This window comes from Artibeus jamaicensis, unplaced genomic scaffold (assembly GCF_021234435.1).
Source record: "Artibeus jamaicensis isolate MK-2021 breed Jamaican fruit bat unplaced genomic scaffold, CSHL_Jam_final scaffold_1964, whole genome shotgun sequence".
Taxonomy (NCBI): domain Eukaryota; kingdom Metazoa; phylum Chordata; class Mammalia; order Chiroptera; family Phyllostomidae; genus Artibeus; species Artibeus jamaicensis.
The window spans coordinates 39604565-39627840 of NW_026522030.1; the positions used below are offsets into that span (position 1 = coordinate 39604565).

Consider the following 23276-nt stretch of genomic DNA (forward strand, 5'->3'; position numbering starts at 1 on the left):
GAGTTTGACAGGGACAAAGAGCTTGCATCTAGGAGCAGGGGAAATTGGTAGAACTGAAAACAAAGTGTAATGAGGGTGATTAAGCAAAGAAATGTAATTCTGACATTAGTCTCTGTTGCCAAGGCCAGAATATCAGGAATGAATGGGTGATGTTGTCCAAACTGAGGATCCTGCGCAATTGGGAATGATGTTTTTCCTCATTCCTTGTGAAGTGCGGAGAGTGGACAATACCTTCTTCTTTACTGTTGGGGTGTAGTTTGTTCAGTTCCCAACCCTGGCTTTACGCTTTCAGCAGTGCTGATAATAATTACCATTCTAGCTCTCATTTACTGAGTGTCTGCCTTATGTCAGGTGTTATTTTAGCTGCTTTGATATTTACATTCTTATTTAATCTCTACAGCAACTCTGTAAAATAGGAACTATTTTTCCATGTGTAGGGAAATGGGGTTTCATAACATGCTCAAGATTGCACATTTATTAAAAGGTGGGGTTGGATTCAAACCCAGGTCTGTGCGTCACCGCCCATTCTCATGTCCTGTACTATTCGGCTCTATCCCTGGTCATGACAGTACTAATTTGGGACCTGGTAGGTAGCCAGGTTGCTAGGCCAGGTGAACAGTTTGTATTCAGGTTTAGGGGTAAGTAGAGTCGTTGACGTCCAGAGCTCCCTTCTCTTGCTCTCTTTTCACGAAATATATTTTCTCTAATATCAGTGAGTGCTGTGTTATGTCACATTTTCTCACTCTGTAAATTCAGTGATACCATAAGCTTTTAGTCACCTTGTAGTTGAAGAGTGAGCTTTATAATCTCATGTAGGAAGGGAAAGTTTTGTAAGTTAGGCATTGTTCTTGATCTTATATGCTAGTTGTAATGGGGACCCCTTGGCAGGATTCTGTACTTGGCCTGAGCTTTCTGACTGTTATTTTATAATGTCCTGCGTATTGATGATAGCTAAAAAAACCAAAAATCAGAAATACACTGAATTAACTCCTCAGAGCAAACGTGCAAACGTGAAGAGTGGGTTGCCTGTGTTTTTCCTGTCATTGCAAGAAGGTACCACACCTGGACTCGAAGGCCCAGGTTTAATCCAGACTCCAGCTCCTACTGTACTCCCGTGGGTTCAGGGCACCTTTCTGAGCCGCAGCCGTTTCCTCTTTTGGGGAAGCATAGGAGTTTCCGCCCTCTCATCCTCATAAAGTTATTGTGGGTAGCATCTGAAAGAATATGGGCAAGAATATTCCATATATAAAAGATAACATTAAATTAAAAGTTAGCAACACTTGCATTAGCAAGTAAAATCTAGGATAGTTAGCAATGGTGGACTTTTGAAGAAGTCGACATTATTCAAAGGGGGGCGCATCAGATTTTTACTGGCGGCAGGACAGAAAGTGTGAGGTGAGCTTCAGAGACACTCTTCCCTCTGCCTGTGGCAGCCTGTAATGAAGACCACGCCGAATTTCCTGGCCAGAGGTTGATGGCATAGAAACCCACAATGTGGCTTAGACACTGGCATTTTCACTGACATGTTTCACTTTGCCAGTCCTGTTGTTCTACAGAGAAAGCATCTTCCCCCCAGAGCTGTGTGCCTTTTAAAAATGAAGGTCTTTTTTATTTCTGTCCCCATGCCATTCTCCAGTGGTGGTCTGTGGTGAATTTCTCACTAAAGTCATCCCTAGATTACTTTTACTGTAAACTGTAATGATTTTTCCTGGGTCATATTTCTCCCAAGGTCTCCTATCTCGGTTACTTGTAAAGCTACTCCTCCCCTCTCTTGTTCTCTTTGATCTTTTATAATTGGCTTAAGACTCTCCATATTTAATCAGCAGTGACTTTGTTTCTCCTCCCTAGTTTAGCTTTTTCAATCCCCCAAAATTTAATAATCTGTTGCTTATTATTTTCTTCATTTTTCTTAAGGTGTCATATTTTCTGTCGTACCATTTAATAGTCTTTTCTCCCTGCGTACACATTTGTTTTATATTGGTTGTTAATGCAGGCCCGCGCTGTCTGCATTTGGGCTTACCGTAAATAAAGTGCTACACGTTCTGTGCATCTGTGGGCTTCCTAGTTTCAGACTCAGCGGAACTTGAAGGCATCTGCCTGTGCAGATGGTAATGTTTGATAAAGTGACTCTTTTTGCCTTGGAGATAGATTCTTGAGCACTCAGTTGGTATTGAATGAATAAATGAATGAAGGAGTGAATTGATTGAATTTTTGAGAGCTCTTTCTTACAAGTTGACCTTCCTGGGCCAGGTGACTGACTGCTCCACATCTGTGAAAGAACAGCTCTGTGACCCCCTCTGTGGTGGTTGCCTTTCTGGTGAATCCTGCCTCTGGCAGCATCCGTCATGACCTTCTCACCAGGCTCAGCTCTTCAGCTCTGAAATCTTTTTTAGTCACGGCATTGTAGTCTCTTCTCAGGTCAGCCTCCCTGTCCCTTTTCTGGTCTGTGTCTAGTCCAGGGATGAAAGAGTACACCCAGGTGAGTCTCGAGGTTCTGCCTATTTTGTTGTTTTCTTTCCATCTAAAAATAAAACCAACTTAAATTTAAAACTGCTTGTAAGAGTATGTGCTTTTGTGTTGTTCAGATAGTGACCCTTGCCCCATTGCTGATTTTAAAAAATCTTTATTCTCTTACTTGTCAGTCTGGCGTTGTTTCTGTGATGAAATGCATCTTGGGAAGCACAGGTGAGGCTGGGGGTGGACGCAGCTACGGATGGTCCCAGGTGCTCCCCAGAGCCTGCTGACTGCGGCAGGGAGGGCTCCCTCCACGCAGGCCCCTGGCTTTAGAGTTTACGTACCCCTCCCACCGTGCCACGGACTGTTCCCCCTCAGACAGGTTCTCAGGTTCTGTATACTTTGAGTTTAGTCACTGGGGGTCTTGGTTCATACCCCCCCAGGGATAAGGGGGGACGATACTGCCAAACCGTTCTTAGTACTGGTGACCTTTCTGTGAAATGGAATTTCTGAAAGTGTGTCCGATTAGTGATGCAGATGGACCAAATCTGTTCAGCGCAAGTCACCAGGTGAGGAATATAAAGACACTGGGGGGATGTGACTGTGGTTGTGGAAGTTGGCCTGTTGCATGGCTTCTGTACTGCTGTTTCTTAGTTGCCATGACAATCGTAGTTGATAGACCCAGCTTGGTTCCTGGTAATCATTTCTTTGGTTACGATTTGACTTTCTTTTCAGTTGGGCTATTGGTTGATATGTAGGTATATATAGATATCTCTGTGTATGCATGTGTATGTGTGTACGCACGTATATGTATGAGTATATATGTGTGTGTGTGTATATACGTGTATCTGAAAACACATATCCCACTTTGGCAAGGTGTTCAGGGTCATTCAACTGCTGCCTCTGCCACTATCAAAAGCCAGAAGCTTCTGGATCCAGTCACAATGAAGGGGTAGTGTCACGTCGAAGTCTCAGTTGGGTGATCTGACTGGCAGAGCTTGCTTTGTGTGCCTGGGCCCTGACTGCACCTCCATTGCCCTGGCATCGGGAATTCAGGTTCTGGCCCCTACATGGAGGAGGCAGGGATTGTCAGAAGTATGATTTTTTTAATCCTTTTACTTTTAAAAAAGTAATTATAGTTTATGTTCAGTATTATTTTGAGTTAGTTTCAGGTGTACAGCATATGGTTAGATAATCATATCTCTATACTTTACAAAGTATTCCTCCCAGTATTTTCAGTACTCGCCTGATACCATGCATAGTTAGTACAATACCGTTGTCCATATTCCCTGTGCTACATACTGCGACTGTTCCGTAACTGCCAGTTTGCAGTTCTCAGTCCCTTCACCTTTTTCATCCAGTGCCCCGACCCCCTTTCCTTTGGCAACCACCAGTCTGCTCCCTGTACCTATGAGTGCTTCTGTTTTGTTCGTTCATTTGTATTGTTCTTTGGACTCCACGTGTAAGTGAAATCATGCGGCATTTGCCTTTTTCCGATTGACTTATTTCACTTAGCATGATACCCTCTAGGTCCATTCCTACCATTGGAAATAGTAAGTATTCATTCTTTTTCCTGGCTGAGTAATACAAGTGTGAAGTTTTTTTTCATTGAGCCCTTCTATTCTTGTGGTTAGTGACATGCTTGGTGGAGCAGCTAGCTGTAAAGAGTTGACCAAGAGTTTGGAGACACCTTTTATGGAATGTGGTGGCTTGGGTTGGCAGCTGGCTAACAAGGCTGCAGGTGCAGATTGCAGAGCTACACCAGGAGCCTGGGTAGTGGTGAACCGCCTCAGGGAGGGGTCGGAAGAGCCACATTTAGGGGCTTTGGTCGGTGTGCCATGCCCTTCGACCAATCACGACTCAGCCCTCGCCTTGCCCAACATTCCCCAGTGGAAAGGATGAGGCTTTTGACCATGACAGTGTGTTTTTGGAGGCTGAGAACTCTCTTGACCCCTGTATTTGATACACCTTCCTGCCAGCATTTAAACAGTTAGTAGTCACAGTCTTTTCCGGGAACCTGTCAGGGCTGACTCCTTGTCGGTAGCAACTGTCTTTTAACTGACGATACTCACTGGCCACATCTGCACACCTTTCTTTCCCCTTGGAGACACAGTATGGTGGCAGAGTGCGAGGTCTCAGATGGGGACCCCAGCTGAGGTCCCACTGCCAGCTGCACATGTATCTGCAGCCTCACCACTTCAGCTTCTGCAGGCGTTGAAACAAGGGGTAAAGTGAATTCCTAAGCCTTCGCTGTTACTGATTCCAGGAAAAGCCATGGCAACATTTTAGTTGTCAGGCCCAGCTTGGTTCTTGGTAATCACTTCTTTCTGTTAAGATTTGACTTTCTTTTCAGTTAGGGTATTGATAGATAGATACATAGGTAGGTAGAGAGATAGATATCTGTGTGTGCACGTATATGTGTGTGTATATGTATAGATGTTTGAGTGTATGTATGTGTATGTACCTATATGTGTGTCTACATACACATATTCCAAGGTGGCAAAGCCTTTAGGGCCATACAACTGCTCTGTGGTTTACCTTACCTGACTTTGGTAAAAATGATCATTGAAAGAATGGAGACGTTTTTATTTTTAGCATTGACTTTTAATTTAGGAGGTGCTATATTCAAAAAGAAGGAAAGGCAGAAGGGAAATAAAGATGGCACATGCAGAGAGTGCACACACTGAGGAGATTCTGTGGATGGTCTCAGATGCAGTGGCAGGTCGTGGCCACTTAGAAACTGAGTGGTTTATTCCTAGCTGTGGACACTCTTCCAGACGTTTTTGTGAGCCTTATAATAGCTTTAAGGTGTGTCTGGCACCCTCATGCTGAGCAGAACTTCTGAAGGAGGCAGTGGTGAGGAAGACAGAGATGCCAGTGAGTGGCTAAGCGCTTCAGCATCCATGAGTACGGCCAGCAATCCCCTGTCCCCGTTCTCTGTTTCCGCTAATGGCGAAGCCAGGGAAACGGAAAGTGTCACTTTGGAGTGTATACCAGATGTCAGTCCTAGAATTAATATTTTAAATGACCATGGAATCCCCAGATCTCATTTTAACCACTGATCTGAACATAGTTGTTCCATTCAAAAACATTAATTGTGGGAGCACATATTATATATTGAATTTACGATTTGAAGTTTCACTTTTTCCCTATTCCCTTCCCTGTCTACACCTCTCAAGCAGTTTTTTCAAAAGCATGATACAATTAAAGAGCCAAATCAAAGAAAAGGGAGTGTAAAGGGGTCCAGGTTATCCCAGGTTTGGGTTATGAGCTTCCATATAGTAGAGGGTTGATTATACCTTATATTTCTTATTATTCAAGAGGAGGTAAACTCCATGGAGGTAGGTAAGGTCCATCTGGAAAAGATCTGAGATACTTGTGGACTTAAGTTTGCCTGTAAAAGGTTCTCATGCAGGCTTTGGAATATACCATTAACAGCACTAAAGAGCAGAAAAGCTTCCTTCCACAAATTTGGTAAGATGGAGCAGTTAGCTGTAACAGAGTGCAACCCTGGAGGTCATAGACCAGGCTAGGAGAAATAATTATGCGTGGTAATGGGCAATTACAGATAATGGCCTTCTGGGGGTGGCAGAAAATCCACAGCCCCACAGCCTAACCTGCAGTGAACATTGAATAGCACATTAACTTTATAGCAAGCTAAAAGTTCAGCCTTGGAATGGCAGCAGTCCCCCCAAATAAATAAAATCCCTGGCTTACTTAAGGGAAGCATTATAAGCTGCACATCTCAAAGGCAAAACTGAATACAGGAAAAGGTGGGTTTGAGGGAGATGGAGTTTGGGGAAGGGAAGGAATGGGCAGTTCTTCTCCATCTGGCTGTGTTTGCCTCATTAAGTAGAGATGGTTCTGGACTAAGGCAGGTACACATTGAAGAGGCTGTGTACTTCCTGGCGTCAGGTTTGTGCTTGACATTTAAAATAGTCCTGTCGTGATTGCCGTGTGGGAGAAACAGATTGTTCCGTGTTTCCTGATTACGACTTCAGGGAGTGCTATCACACCGACTGCACTCAAGGCTACGGTCTGACCTCTGGAAAGACCGGGAGTGGAGGATTCTGCTCCTTTCCAAGTTCATTTGCACTCGGGAAGCCACACCAGGTGCAGCTCAGCCCTCCTGCAGTACCCCAAAGATGCACATTTGGAGCAAGGATAACTTTTTTTGCAGTTATTTGGTAGCTTTCTTATTTGATGGCAGAGAATGTTATCATTATGTGTGATCGTGATAAAAATAACAGCTAGCATTTAATAAGCACTTACTGTGTTTCAGAGCCTTGCTTGGCTCTCTATAGTGAAAGAAGCAGCATTATCCCCATGTTACATATGGATGCCGGGACACAGAATTATTGCATTTTTCAGACTATAAGACGCACCTTCCCCCTCAAATTTGGGAGGAGTAACGGTTGTTACTGCTGCTGTTCAGTTCTATTTACATTTGCATTGGTGAAATATTATGTTATTAAATATTTTTTCCTATTTTCCTCCTCTGTTTTCCTAGTTTTTGCTTCAAAAATTTTTTTCCTATTCCTCTAAAACCTAGGTGCGTCTTATGGTCCAAAAAATGTGGGTAAGTAACTTTCCAAGGTCACGGGGCAGTAGATTTCAGATCTGTCAAGCAGTTTGATTTGGGAGCCAGCTTTCTCAACCCGAGTGTCCATTGCCTGACATGCTTTAGTCTTTAGGGGAGACAAAGGACTTTATTGCAGATTGCTAACAGCTCAGGGATGTAGGTCAGGATGAGACACTGGACTCCAATGGCTATGAAATCAGTCCTCCTGGAAAGAGAAGAGCCAATAAGACAGAGCTTTTCAAACTTTTTAGTCAGAGAACCCTTTACACTCTTAAAAACAAAACAGGGACTTCTGGCCAAGATGGAGGCGTAGGTAGGTACACTTTGCCTCCTTGAACAACTAAAAGAAGGACAACAAATTCAAAAGGAAATAATAACCAGAACTGCCAGAAAATAAAATTGTGTGGAAGGGTAACAACCAAGTAGTTAAAGAAGAAACATTCATCCAGGCTGGTAGGAGGGGTGGAGACTGGCAGCCAGGGTGGAAAGGACTCGCGACAAGGTGGCAGCCGGAAGACCAGGCGGTTCCACATTTGTGTACAGATAAATTGGGAGAAACAACTAGGGAGTGAGACAGACCACACAACCTAGGGTCCCAGAGTGGGGGAAATGAAGCCTCAAAACCTCTGACTGAAAAAACCTGTGGGGGTGAGGTAGTGGGAGAGGCTCCCAGCTTCACAGGAGAGTTTGTTGGAGAGACCCATGGGGTCCTAGAATGTACGCAAACCCATCCACCCTGGAAATCAGCACCAGAAGGACCCAGTTTGCTTATGGGTAGCAGAGGAAGTGACTGAAAGCTGGCCAAGAGCTGAGCAAGTGACACTGTTCCCTGTCTGGCCCCCTACTCCATATATAGCATCACAATGCAACAAGGTGAGTAGCCCCCCGCTGATGAATACCTAAGGCTCCGTCCCTTACTACCTAATGCACGTGCTGGACAAAAATTATGGCCTAAATGAAAGAACAGACCAAAGCTCCAGAAAAAATACAACTGAGTGATGAAGAGATATCCAGCCTATCAGATGCACAGTTCAAAGCACTGGTAATCAGGATGCTCACAGAATTGGTTGAATTTGGTGACAAAATAGAGGTCTGACGTGGTGAAGTGGTCTGTGGTGTGGCCTGGGTCAGGAATTTCAGCTGCACCCTCCACCCCACGCACCCAGGGGTGAGGGCTGCTGGTTTAGAGGCAGATCGGGAGCTCCAGTCCAGCAGTGGGGTAAATTATTGTTCATGGCTTGAAGCATTTTATAAGACAAAATACCTGACTGAAAAGTGGCAATATTAAATCAAAATAGCAAAATCTTAAACAAAAACCATGCCAAACAGTATGATGTGATATAATTTGTTTTTTTGTCCCTTCACATTGAGTTTGGGCTGCAGTCCACTTCAGACTGTCATCTGGAACCTGCAGGGGCAAAGGTTAACATCTGTGATCTTACTTTTAAAAGAAAGTTATAAGAGCAGAATCAAAATTCCAACTCTAAAGGGTGGCTGGCCCTGAGCAGACTTAGAAGTCTGTCTCCGATGCCTCCTGTGATCAGCACTCCTCAGGCCTGAGCAAAAAGATCCTGATAAATTAAGCCCCTGCATTTTAAGCTGTCCAAATATGGTTCAGAGCATACCTTTTCTGTGGAGACCGAAGCTTACAGGGGTCAGGAAAAGTAGTTTTACAGTTGTAATACAAATAAATAATGCAGTAATAAATTAATAATGCAAGAATAAGCTCTGTCTCACATCCTCATACCTGTAAACCTACTTTTGCCACCCCTCTATAGTCCAGGTATGCTCCTAGTTTAAACTTTTCCTACTGGATGGAGAGGAAGTGTGTTGGGCACCTTCCCTCCCTTTTCTTATCTGCTCCCAAACACAAGCCTCCCCACTGGCCTGATGTGTGGCTCTGGCCTCTCCAATGTACTGGGAGGTATTGACAGAGTCCCCCACTGTTGCTGGCATCTCACCAGTGATAGAAAATTCTGAACCTGGCCTAAAGAGAGAGAACTCTTTTGGCCATGAGATAGGCTTCATAGCCATGAGACATTTTCTAGTAAAGTCAGAGAAAAGGCATTCTCTCCCTATCTGAATCCCACTCTAGGGCTCACAGTTTACCTGGGTGGCCCTGGGGGATTCTGAGGCTCATGCAAAGGGGAGGAGAAGGGGAGACATACAGAGAGAGCAGGAGTCAGGGAAGGGAAAGCAGAACCCTGTGAATAAGAACATGAGGCTTTAAAAAAAGTTCCTGGCCAAGATGGAGGTATAGATAGATACACTTTGCCTCCTTGCACAACTGAAAGAAGGACAACAACAAATTTAAAAACAAAAATAACCAGAACTGCCAGAAAATTGAACTGTATAGAAGTCCAAAACCCAAGTAGTTAAAGAAGGAAACATTCATCCAGGTCAGTAGGAGGGGTAAAGACAGGCAGCTGGGACAGAGAGGATGCATGGCAGGGTGGTAACTGGAGGATTGGGTGAGGGAGGCAGCAGCTGGTGGACCAGGTGGTCCCACCTTTGCATGCAAATAAACAGGGAGGAACAGCTGAGGAACAGCTGGGGAGAGACAGACTGCACAACCCAGGGTTCCAGAGCAGGAAAAGAAAGCCTCAAACCTCTGGCTGTAAGAACCTGTGGGGGTTGATAACAGCAGGAGAAACTCCCAGCCTCACAGGAGAGTTGGTTTGAGAGGCCCACAGGGTCCTAGAATGTACACAAACCCACTTACCTGGGAACCAGCACCAGAGGGGCCCAATTTGATTTTGGGCAGCGGTGGGGGGGAAGCCTGCTGAGAGCTGAGCAACTGTTTGTTCCCTCTTGGACCCCTCCCCCACAGACACTGCCACAAGGTAGCCAGGAGGGTTGCCCCGCCCTGGCAAATACCTAAGGCTCTGCTCCTTATAATGTAACAGCTACTCCAAGACAAATACGGGCCAAATGAAAGAACAGATCAAAACTCCTGAAAAAGAACTAAGCAATGAAGAGATAGCCGACATCAGATGCAGAATTCAAAACACTGGTAATCAGGATGCTGACAGAAATGGTTGAGTATGGTCATGAAATAGAGGAAGAAGTGGAGGATACAAAAAGTGAAATAAAGGAAAATGTACAGGGAACCAACAGCGAAGAGAAGGAAACCAGGACTCAAATCAACCGTTTGGAGCAGAAAGAGGAAATAAACATTCAACCAGAACAGAATGAAGAAACAAGAATTCAAAAAAGTGAAGAGAGACAACTTCAAACGTTCCAACATCCAAATCACAGGGGTGCCAGAAGAAGAAGAAGAAAAGCAAGACATTGAAAACTTACTTGAAAAAAGAATGAAGGAGAACTTCCCTAATCAGGCAAAGGAAAAAGACTTCCAGGAAGTCCAGGAAGCTCAGAGAGTCCCAAAGAAGTTAGACCCAAAGAGGAACACACCAAGGCTCATCATAATTACTTAGCTGAGATTAAAGATAGAGAATCTTAAAAGCAGCAAGAGAAAAGGAGACTGTTACCTATATAGGAGTGCCCATGAGACTGTCAGCTGATTTCTCAAAAGAAACCTTGCAGGCAAGAAGGGGCTGGAAAGAAGTATTCAAAGTCATGAAAGGCAAGGACCTACATCCAAGATTATTCTACCCAGCAAAGCTTTCATTTAGAATTCAAGGGCAGATAGTGCTTCCCAGATAAGGTCAAGTTAAAGGAGTTCATCATCACCAAGCCCTTACTATATGAAATGTTAAAGGGACTAATCTAAGAAAAAAGATCAAAACTGTGAACAGTAAAATGACAACAAACTCAAAACTGTTAACAATTGAACCTATAAAAAAAACAAAAATTAAGCAAACAATGAGAACAGGAATAGAATCACATAAATGGAGATCACATGAAGGGTTATCAATAGCGAGGTGGGGGATGGGGGAAAAGGTACAGGGATGAAGAAGCATAATTGGCAGGTACAAAATAGGGGGAAGTTAAGAATAGTATAGGAAATGAAGAGGCCAAAGAACTTGTGTGTACAACCCATGGACATGAACCAAGGGGCGGGAATGCTGATGGGGGGCAGTGGGGTGCATGGTGGAGGGGAACGAAGGGGAAGGAAAATGGGACAACTATAATAGCATAATCAATAAAACATACTTAAAAAATGAATAAGCGTGAGTGTGTATAGGGTAGGGGTTGCCACGCTGCCATAGCTGCTCCTTGGGACCCCACGGTGACAATTAAACTTCGAGTGTTTTTTCAGATCCAGTTAGCACCTTCATTCTCATTTTACCAGGACCTTGTGCTCCACCTGCTGTGCAGCCTGTTCTCCTGATGTCCCAGAAACTCGTGTCTTCCTTGCGCTCTTTATCAATAGAGGGTAAGCTCCTAGAGGGCAGGGATTGTTTTTTGCTTGTTCTTGGCCGAGCACTTGGGGAGTGGCTGCACACAATGGCTGTGATTGTTACTTATTGGGCTTTTCAGTGGCCCCAGGGCAGGCAGCCTGTTTTAAATTCTGTCTTCCTTGGATTTGCTATTCTTCTCTTTATATTTTTTTCATTCTTCTGCATTTCTCCTGCTTGGCTCCTCTGATCTAGTCATACTCAGCAATCAATCAATCAGTATCTCTCTCCCCCTCCCTCCGTCTCTCCTGCCCTTCCCTCTCCCCAGATCCCTTTGCATCCCACATTGACATTTCCACGCTTTTGAACCAAGCCTGCTCCTGGCTTTAAAGGCCAACCAACTTCAAGTTTGTTTTTTTATGAAAACCCTTTACCCAAAGAAAAGTGAATTTGACAGATTCCACCAGGACCAAATTACATTTTAAAAAATCTTCATAGGCTCTCACATATTGCCTGCCTGTGTATAAGAGTGGCTGGCTGTTACTGGGTGCAGATCAGCAGACTTGTACTTTGAAGGGTGGACCTGATCCTGCCCTCTCTGCCACACAGTTCTGTATTTTCTCATAACCTTGGCCAGTCTCTCTTGTGTGTTTCAGAATCTCCCTTACTGCAGAGCCCTGCAGCATCAAGGATTACATCCTTTGTGCCCTAAGGTACTGGACAGGTTGTCTTGCACACAGTAGGTGCTCAGTAAGTTTGTTACATTGAATATGAATAGTTTCTGTGGCGGGGAGAGGTGACAGGTGTGATGATGTGCCTCGTTCATTATCACAGTCACCATTAGTGGTATGAATAGTAGGCACACTGCTGCCTTGCTTATCAGGCCTCTCTCGCTAATGGCTCTGCTTTAATTCAGAAAACCAACTCATTTCCTCAGGATGGCGAGCGTTCCTTCTTGGAGTTGCATGAGAGGCGTCAGCCATAGAACAGCTTTCCCTGTAGGCTCTTTCCCTTGCAGGGGAAGAGTCCTGAAGCCTTGCATGGATTTCTCAGTGTTTCCTAATGATGTCCTAAAAAATTAACGTTTATTGTATTTTTTTTCTAGTACAGTTTAGTCCCCTTGTACCCCTGCCCCCAGCAATGACCAAGAGTCCCTGTTGTCCGTGTCCAAGAACTAGGCACATGCAGTTTATTCTTTCCCTTTCTTGCTCAGTCCCTCCACGCCCTGCTCTCCCTCCTCCAGTAGCTGTCATCTCCTCCATCCACAAGTCATGGCAGACGACTCTGATACCAGATTTAGTGGTGAACAATTTTTCCTGATTGGTAACTCTTAAAACTAGAAGCTAAGTGGGAAGGCACCAGGCAAGGTATGGATTACGAAGACAGATAAAACCTGGTGTACATAAATTAATCATTTACATGAGATCATTGCAAATCAGAAGGAGTCCTTGTTGAAAATTGTAGATTTTGTTCTGATATGTGGTCTTTCATATTGGAAACTATGGGATTTGGTGTTGTCATTGAAAGGCTGCTTTGGCTCCAGGTGTGAACATAAAGGACTCAAAGTGCAACAACTCTGGGAATTTTGACATTAGAGAAGAGTGGGGCGGGGGGCAGGAAGCCTTCACACACCTTAAAATGAATTACTGGTTAACTACTATTAATATGCCACGGGCCCAGAGACCAGCATATAACACTGCAAGATCAATAATGGTATTTATCATGTGTGTGTATATTGATCTCTTGTGAAGGAGTGAATCATATTTTACACTGCATATGTTAGTGCAAAAAAAAGTAGCAGAAGGATTGGGAAGGCTTACCAAAGAACTAAACAATGGAAGGTAAGTGTATGGAGCCACAGAGGTGAGCATTGGAATAAGACGTGATCAAGCCTGCAGACCTCTTGGCTGACGAATACTGTTGGACGTGTTTATAGGTATGAGTATTCACAGCACACAGCGTGTGGTTTGAGGTTCACAGCAATTTAGGCAGAAGCCCATCTTTATTCAGTGGAACTCGTTTTAACGCTCTTATTTGGTAGTCAGGACTGTCACAAGGATGCTATCAGGGGTCACATTTTTAAGGATAATTTATGAAGCAGTTGCTTTGAATCTCGAGAGTGAACCAGTGGTTCTCAATCTTTTGAGTGCATCAGAACCCACTGAGGGCTTTGTTAAAACTCAGACTGCAGGGCCAGACCCTCAGAGCTTCAGACTCTGCAGGTCTGGGGTGGGATCCGCAAATAAGCATTTCTGCAGGTTCCCAGGTGGGGCTGGAGCTGCCAGTTCACGACCCTACTTTGAGCACCACTGAACTAGGCACATACAGTTTATTTCAGCCTCAGGAAGTTTCCATGTATTAGCATCATAAAAAGACTGGGAGTCCTAAAGGTGTTTGTAACATTGACCAAATGTTTTCATTGGTAAGTTGAAAATACCGTTTGGCGATTTATAAAATCCAGAGTTTAGTAGTTGTCTGTGTCCTTGGAATAGGTTCTCTCAGTACTTTCACAAATGCCAATTTAAAAAAAAATTATTTATCTTTAGAGGGGAAGGGAAGGAGAGAGGGAGAGAAATATCAATGTATGGTTGCCTCTCATGTGTCCCCTGCCGGGAGCTGGCCTGCAACCCAGGCATGTGCCCTGACTGGGAATGGAACTGGTGACCCTTTGATCCTCGAGCCAGCGCTCAATCCACTGAGTCACACCAGTCTGGGACAAATGCCAATTTTTCAAGTGCTAAAATATTTTAAGTATGTAGAATATTTAAACATCTACTTTTATAGAGTGCAAATGCTTTTTGTTATTTAAATATTGGTGTAGAATGAAACTTCTCCAACATATATCTTTATTTATTTTTTTAAAAAAAATTTGTTATTAGCCCGGGCTGGTGTGACCCAGTGGATTGAGTGCTGGCTCGAGAATCAAAGGGTCACCAGTTGGATTCCCAGTCAGGCACATGCCAGGGTTGCGGGCCAGGTCCCCAGTAGGGGGCGTGGGAGAGGCGCTGACTGATGTTTCTCTTGAGCATCAGGGTTTCTCTCCCTTTCTTTCTCTCTTCCTCTTTCTCCCTTCTCCCTTTAAAAATACAGTGAAATAGGCCAGGAATTGAAAGACAAATACCATATGATCTCACCTTTAACAGGAAGCTAAACAACAAAACAAACAAGCAAGCAGAATAAAAACAAAGACACTGAAATAGAGGACAAGGGGACAGTGACCAGAGGGAAGAGGGGAGGGAATTTAAGGGGAAAAAGGGGGAGGGATTTAGAGGAACAAATAGGAAGGACACAGGGATGAGAACTAAGGGGGGTGGAAATGGGAGGGAGGTGAGAGCACAGGGCAGGTGGGGGGGGCTGGGATGGGAGAAATAGACAAAAAACTGTACTTGAAAAATAACTAAATAAAATTATTTTAAAAAATAAATAAAATCTTTTAAAAAAGAAAAAAGAAAATTTGTTATTAAAGTTCATTGTAACTTGAAGGAGGAAATAAAATATGGTTAAGTGGAAAAGTGATGCCATTGTTAATTAATTACAGTCAGCTGTAGCCAAATTCTCACTTTCACCTGACATAATATTTTATTTGAGGTTTACTATGTAGCTTATTAAAACCATTCTCTTGTTATATTGAGAGTATTAGACAACATTTCATTGCTGGATAAAACTAAGGCCTGATAAGAAATCCAGAAATTCAGGAACCTGTGCCCTGATCCTAGAATATTGCTGTCTTCAGTTTCATAAACAAAGCACAATACTGCAGCAGATAAAAGCATTAAATATTGTGCTTTGTTTATTAAGAACCTTGCTTTTGAAGGGCAGGCCCAAAGGGATAGCCAGTTGTTCCACTGCAGGCCCAGGGCTAAGTGTCTGAAATGCCTTCCTAAATGTCTGGGAGATTGTATATGGATGTCCCACTGATGCTTATAACTGGGTGATGAGAATATGTCACTCACTCCTTTTCTGATTTAAACATTCATATAATTTACCATTTTGGTGAGGTTTGTATTGCTTTTATAACCAGGTAAGTGATAAAGACATTGAAAACGAAAGAACTAGTGAAAACCCCCTATTATGTCACTAAATTGGTCTTTAAAATAAGAGAAAGGAATAGTGGGGAGGTTGAAGAGGACATGTGCCTTCTCCAGACAGTGTCGAATAATGGGACTGGAATTTTCATCTCATTGTTGGGAAAAGGAGAAGAAAGGAAAGAAATGCACTAAAAAGGGGCTTGACAGGAGCCTAAGGTGGGTGGGTCTGGTATCCTTTCAGAGAGGAGACTTCAGCTCTGACTTCAAAATGAAGCAGGAAAAGTACATTCTGTTGTCCAGAACGTGCACTTTTAGCCACACCCTCCTTTGTATGGTTTCTTCCACACGTTTGGCCAGTGGACACTTTTCCAGCCCCTGCTCCAGTCAGTGCACTGATTGTCCTGAGAATTTCTCTCCATTAGCTTCTTTTCCCTGCCTATGTATGCCCAGCCCTTCTCCATGTTTTAAAAATGAGATAACATTTCACATTTATTTGGATGTCCGGGTACTTGAAGAACCATTATTTCTTGATCCCTGGCTCAAATGTTTACCACCACGTGGCCAGCAGCATGCTAGGCACCAGGCAAGGGGGAGCCAGCATGCATGGTGCCTGCTTGCTGCACCTCACATCTGGTAAGACAGAAGGACCATCGCTTCTGTTTCCTCCTTGCTTACCTGCTTCTTTCCCTCTTGTTCCTTCTGTGCCAAAAACACAGGTCCTGAAAACCTCACCCTCTGATGGCCTTTTCCAGAACTAGTTTTGCTTCATCTCTTAGCAGCAGTTGACAGCACAGTCCACGTCAGCTTTGGCCTCTGTGCCATTGTCTTTATCCTCACTTCTCCCCGACTGCAGCCATCTTGACTCTCTCTCAGAACATGCTCTTCTGTAACAGCCCCCTCCTGCTCTCCCCAGAGGCAGCTAGCAGCTCCCAGTGGTGACTCCTGCATCCCAGCTTCCAGCATCAGCCTGTCCCACGAGTGCGAGTGTCAGGTCTCTCACCCGCATTCATCTCTCCCAAGTGCATGGCCCTCTGACACCTGATGAAGCAGACTTACCACCTCCCTCTCCTCTGCCACAGTCAACCTTCCTGCTCTCCCAGACATCTGCTTTGCATTTCTTTGCTTACTCCTGCATCTTAATTTGTGATGTCCCATCTATCCTCTAGTATGAGTTACATCTCCATCGTGTTCCTAGCACGTGTCCCCATCTGTTATATTTGAGTCTTCTAGGCCTCTCCCTGACTATGTCAGTGGCTCCCTAGTGGCTGTCCGTGCCTGGTCTTTCTTTTCTCACCTGTCTAATGCTTTGCCATCAGATAAATCACCCCATAGCTCAGCTGTGGTCCTCTCCTCTCCTTGCTCAGAAATCCTCAGTGGTTCCTGCCACACCCTGACAAGAGGCCAGAGAGCTGGACAGGCTTTCCCTCACCTTGCTCCAGTCCACCTGTCAGACTGGACCTCTCTTTTCCTTTCTGCACCCAAATTTACCTTCCGCCTTCTTGCTTTTCTTTGTTCTTTGGACCCTTTTCTCATTACTCATGTTCTCATTTTTTAACCTATTTCCTGCTTTTTTAAGGTGCAACTCAGGTGCAGTTTTTGTTTTTCCCATTTTTAATTTTATTTTTATTGATTTTTTTATTTTTCAATTACAGTTTACATCCCATACTCTGTATTAGGTTCAGATGCACAGCAGAGTGATTAGAAAATCATGTACTTTACAGAGTAGTTCTCTTGCTGCTTTAAGTACACCTGGCCCCATATATGTTTATCTTAGTTATTGAGTATATTTCCCTATATTGTAATTTACATCTCTAACTGTACATGCCGATAGCAGTTTTGTACTGCTTAATCCCCTCACCTTTTTCTCCCAGCCCCCACCCATCTCCCCTCTGACAGCTGTATCTATGGTTCTCTTTCTGTTTTGTTAGTTTATTTTGTTCATTTTATTCCACATATAAGTGAAATCACATGGTATTTGTCTTTCTCTGTTGGACTTACTTCACTTATCATAATACCCTGGAGTTGCAGTGTTTCCTACGAAGGTCTCTATAATTTCTTTCTAGGCTGCAAGTCATCTTTCCAGCCTTTGGATTTTTGTGAAAGTTTATGGTGTTCCTGTATTGATAATCCTTGTTGTTATTTGTAATCCCATCATATTTTTCCTCCTAGACTGTAGACTTCCCGTCGGGCAGGGACAGCCTGACCCGCCTTGCAGCCATTTCAGGCGCCTGGACCAACCCTTTGAACATGGTTTAATACCTGACCATTGGAAGGGTGACTCAGGAGTCCACTTGGTTGTTTATTGGAACTGACACAGTTTTGAGTGCAGACCTGAGGCTGGCAGTCTGTATAGCCCGTGGACCCCTTTCTGCCCACTGTGAATAAAGTTTTACTGCATGGATCATAGCCATGAAACAACTTGTATATTCTGCAACTGAGTGGACCACAAAGCTTAAAATAATTACTAACTGGCTGAAGTTTGTGGTCTAAATTATTGTCCAGCCTTCTGAGGGACAGGGTATCAGCTGTGGAAGAAGTGAAGGAAACAGTGTGTACTTAAACTCTTAACTTCTTGCTTTGACTTTCTGACATATCTATAGTTAGGATGCTGGGATTCCCTTTTGTTACCTACTTAAAATGAATTATAAATAATTTTGCTTTAAGAATGTTGTGGACAGCCAAGTTAACTGGATTTGATCTCTAATTTCTTGACATTAGGATAGCAGTTACTGGTCAGCCTTCATATAATTAAAATGACCCTTAAAATGTGTTTGATATCCTCAGCGAAAGTAATCTGCAGGACTCTTTGTCGTCTGCGCCTGCAGAATTATGCCAGCCTTAGAAAGCCTCCTTCGTTTCGGCTGCGGGTGACGTGGCGTGTTCGGGTGCCTTGTGCTGTAGCTCTGCAGCTCTTGAGGAGGATGGTCATGGGAGGCAAGTATTGGGAACCTCCAGGTTAATACCAAATTGTGTTTCTTTTCTTTCTAGATGGACGTATGGTCATCCAGGATGTTCCTCCTGTCACCAGCAGAGGGCACGTGGAGAACGCAACTGACTTGGTGTCAGACTCCACCTACTACAGCAGCTTCTACCAGCCATCTCTGTTCCCTTACTACAACAATCTGTACAACTACCCGCAGTACTCCATGGCCTTGACTGCTGACTCCTCTTCTGGGGACGTGGGAAACCCCCTCGGGGGATCCCCGGTGAAGAACAGCCTTCGGAGCCTCCCAGCACCTTATGTACCTGGTCAGGCAGGAAACCAGTGGCAGGTAAGATGTCACCCAGAGAGTGAACTGGGTGCATGAAACCACACACAAACACACTCACCCCAAAACTCAGCTCATATGTGTATCCACATCATATGAAATACATAAAGAATTTTTCACTCTACCCAAAAAGTCATTTAACACCAGAGGTTGTCTGCAAGGAATGTAAAGAAATATTCACATATTTGTTTCCTTTTTCAAATTTTACGTTTCTCATTTTTCACTGTCATTTTGCATAAATACCCAGTTGGCCACAGTCAGATTCCCCAGTGGCTCACCGTATGCGGCCCCACCTCCTCCCGCCTTGCCCCCCTTTTCTTTGAGCAGCATAGAAAATGCTGGCTACAGTGTCCTGGGTGGCAGTCATTTTCCTGATAAATTTGCACCCTGGGATGGAGAAGTGTTCTAATCTTACTGTTTTCATGGAAAAAAGATAAGAAAAGGAGTCAGGTTGCTGTTGTGCTGGGCCAGTATCAGTGTGTTTTTAGCTGGGAGTAGATGGAGGTCAGCCTTTCATACTCTTAGGTATTTAAAATAGTGTGCAATCAGGGTTTATAATATTTGGGGTAAAACAAAGCATTTTACATGGTCCGGAAGGTTTATCTAGAACCATTGAGGCCCCTCAGTTTGGGCCACTTCCTTCATGCCAGTGTATCAGAGCCAGTTTCAGGGTGAGGATCGCCACGTTGTGGGGATGTGTGTGCACAGGAGCGCTTGGACGCAGCACCTCCAGGTTCCCCTGCAGCTGTTAGGTCTGTGAGTCTGTGAAAACTGTTCTCATTTCGATGCATTTGCTGTACTCAGGCTTTCTCATCTGGGCATAGATATGGAGACAGTGCAACTTCTATATTTTGGGAGTTTAGGGCAAATCTTTGATGTTCCTATGTCAACTTTAAAAAAATGTGAATTGATTTTTTTTAGAGAAGTTCTATTCCTTTTTTTTTAGGTTTTGGGAAATTGTTAGTATTCAAGTCATCCCACTTTTGGATTCTCTCACTATCCTTAGGGACCTGACTTATTTGGCATATTAATATGTCAGCTTTACTCCCTGGGCTATACATTGTCATACATTTTATTTTTACAATCATATATTTTTTAAAGATTTTATTTATTTATTTCTAGAGAGGGGGGAAAGGAGGGAGAGAAACATCAATGTGTGGGTGCCTCTCCCATGTCCCCCCACTGGGAACCTGGCCTGCAACCCAAGCATGTACCCTGCCTGAGAATTGAACTGGTGACCCTTTGGTTTGCAGGTCGGCACTCAGTCTGCTGAGCCACACCAACCAGGGCTAGACTAATATTTTTAAATAGGGAACTGAAAACATTGGTATTGGAATTGAGGGGTAATGTGAGTGTAAAGGAAAAGCAGCAATTTGTGGATCTTCAAAGCTGTACTCCTATAGGCCTCTCCAAGTGCCATTTGGATTATATAATTTGGGGCGGGTTCTAGGTTTTCTGTTAAAGACTTTCCACTCTGAAAGGAGAAAGAAGTGTCTTGATATAAAAAAACAAAAGTGCCCTGGGTGGTGTGGCTCACTGGATTGAGCACTAGCCTGTGAACCAAAGTGTCGCTGGTTTGATTCCCAGTCAGGACACAATGTGCCTGGGCTGTGGGCTGGGGCCCCAGTGCGGGGACGTGCGAGGGGCAACTGATGTTTCTCTCCCTCTCCTTTAAAGACAAACAAACAAACAAACAATCAAACCAAACAGCTTATCCTACAGATTCCATGGGAGAGTGTCCTAGCTTTCTGGCTACTTCCAGGATTTAAGGATAAAGTGGGACAGGTCTCTGAACCTGCTGGCTCATGAGAAAAAGGAAGAGAAAGAAAAATCTTAAGTGTTTTCTTAAAGACAGCTTATGATCACTTTTACAGCAGAGTCAGAAATCTCCTAAATTAATTTACCCTTCTAGTTTGTCAAAATCTTTCCAGTGGCAGATGGAACTAGTGTTTGTTCTCTCTTTACCTGAAAGGCCTGGGAAGGGTATGGCAGATGTCTCGGATTTCCTCTGTGGTCCCTTACTAAGATCCTCTGAGAGACAGCTTAGGGATGCTCTCTTGAATGGGGGTGTTGCCTGGTCTTGGAGGACTGCCCCAGCCCCTATGTGCAAGGAAAGGCCCCCTGGAGGGCAAGTTTTTATACCCCTGCTAGCAAATGTGGGAGGAGAACCTTGTCCAGATATTAGTCCTGTTGGGGGGGGGGGGGCGGGGAACGCAGTGTTGATACAGTGCATACCTTCTCCAGAACCACCACTTGCTAGGCTCAGACCAGAGGCGTCACTGGTCTGAGGCTCAGGAAAGATACCGAGGCATCATTTAACATACGAGTTTGTTTTTCCCAAAGGGCTGGGCTTAAGCCTTTCTATTTCATAGCCAGTCACCATTGGTAATATGTTCATAGAACAGATTACTTTGCAGAAATAGGTCCTTTTCTGCTACTGTGATTGGTGCCCATTCTTCTTAGTAATAACACCAGTAGTGATGGTGTCTGTTTGTTTAGCAGTGACCCTTTCCCATCCCATACTCTTGGGAGGCAGATGGCATTATCTCTGTCTTACAGGTGAGGACATCGAGACCCAGGGCCAACTGGTATATAAGGCAGTGTAGCAGCTGAACTGAGATGGTTACTATACATGGAAGTTTTTCTCTGTACACCCAGAAATGCCATGCTAATATTAACAGTAGTGAATTTATTTCATTAATTGTTATTTTCACTTGGAATGCTCTTTTTAAATCTATTTAGTTTACAACCTCTTGTTCATATGTATTTTTTTAGTTGCCTACTTCGGATCCCCTCTGTAACAAGGTAGGGTATACATAATGCACATTGTAGTTATTAAAGAACTGTGACATATGAGTGTGGACCCAGTATGAATGTATATGGAACAGTGTTTATCAGGGTTAGGGAAGGATTTGATCCATGCAGGAAATACAAAACTGAAAGGATATACAAAGATTATGATGGTGCAAAATATGTTTATTAAAGTGTATATATTATAAAGAAGTATTAATTAAATGGTGGACACCTAAAGATACTACTTACAACCAGTGCTTATGGGATAGAACTGGATGGCTCCTGTTTTAACCAGAGTCACTAGGGCACAGGCATAGGGAATAGTGATCGGGACGAGGCCTCCCTCGGCCCTTGCTCTTTCTGCTCTTTGAGGAGTGTGCTGTGGTTCTGTTCCTTGGGTAGTGCTTTACTCCCTTGCGGCAGAACCTTCTAGGAGAGGGCTATGCGAAGGCTCCCCCTTGGTGGTTGCCATGCTTTTCTGTCTCCTTTGTAGAAGGTGTCTCACAGCTCACCTGGAGAGCACCTGTGCTCATCTCTTTGGACCGGATCCCCCCTTGGTCTGATTCCCCAGCTTGATCGAAGGACCTGAATCTTAGCCAGTGTCTCCACCATCTACTTCCTTTACTCTTGCTAGGACCCGACTTCCCCCTAACTCTTCATCCTTGCTGCTTTGTGTATCAGTGTGTGTTGAGGGAGCAGCATGAATGTTTTTCAGCAAAGAGCTCATCTCTTTGCTGATTTCTAGGAAAAAAAAATCAACTTTATCAAAATTTTTTGAAGCTGGACTTCTTAGAGATTAGTTGGAAGGGTATTGACTTTTTGCAGAGAACCCGTAGAGTTGAGACTTCATGTAATAAGTCTCCTGTAGAATCAGGCAAGCTGCAGATAATTATTGAGTACCTACTAAGTGCAAAACCTATTTAGAAAACAGAGCAGTCTACTGAGTCAGCATCCCGGAATCCCAAGGCTCTTTCTCGTGAATGCTTGCATATTGAAAGCTGCTTCCGCTGCCTTAGGTTGGTATCCAGCCTGTGGATGTGGAGATTTGTGGTCCAATCACAGAGTCCTGTCCTGTTGTGAAACAGGAATAACATTTGTGACAGTGGTACAAACTCAGAATGAATGGCTGTTTCCACTGACCAGCAGCTCAATTTCAGTTCTGCATTTAATTGCCTGCAAAAGCTGTTTATTGCCTTGTGCACTCCTCCACGGCAACATTATCTCTTAAATAAACATGTTGTACCAGGTCGACAAGGGAGAGGTGCATATCAAGTGAGCAGAAATAAATACGGGAGGCCTCAGAGCTGCACCTGGGGAATGCTTTCAGTCCCTGTGGCAGGCACCTTCCAGACTGCCTGTCAGAAGCTTGTGCCCCCAGATTGTAGAGCGACATTCAGACCACAGTGAGGTTGTGGTCAAATGGCCACGTAGGTGATTTCCTTCTTCTGGTGGCTGTTTTGGGCTCAGTCTGAAATGTCTCATGATATACTTGTCCATTCATGATTAGGCACCTCACTGGAATGCATTCATGTATTCAATAAACATGCATCAAAGTCCTCCTGTGTGCTAGGGAATCTGCCATGGAACCAAACGGACAAAAACGGGAAAGGCGGGTCTTGGGGAAGGCTGCTGTTACCACCTGGAAAATGGGAAGAGAAGTTGGGGACCATGTATGTAGCCCGGGTTTGAAACTGAGGTAGAGGCAGGAAGGAAATCAGTTTCTGGCACCTGCGCCTGGGAGCACAGAGAAATGCCCTTGGGAGTGAGCACCCCTGGGATGGCCCACCCGCCCCTATGTTCCTAATCCTGTAGCCAGCCATCTGACAGGGACCCTTGATTTCACACTGCC

General features: G+C 44.2%; 1 protein-coding gene across 1 annotated transcript in view; it reads left to right on the top strand.

Annotated features, from left to right (window-relative positions):
* The window catches only part of DMRT1 (doublesex and mab-3 related transcription factor 1), a 96891-nt gene that overhangs the window by 20479 nt on the left and 53136 nt on the right, over positions 1-23276 (top strand). The window contains exon 3 of the mRNA XM_037165566.2: positions 18354-18637. Within this exon, the coding sequence (XP_037021461.2) occupies positions 18354-18637 (284 nt within the window). The remainder of the gene's footprint in view (positions 1-18353; positions 18638-23276) is intronic.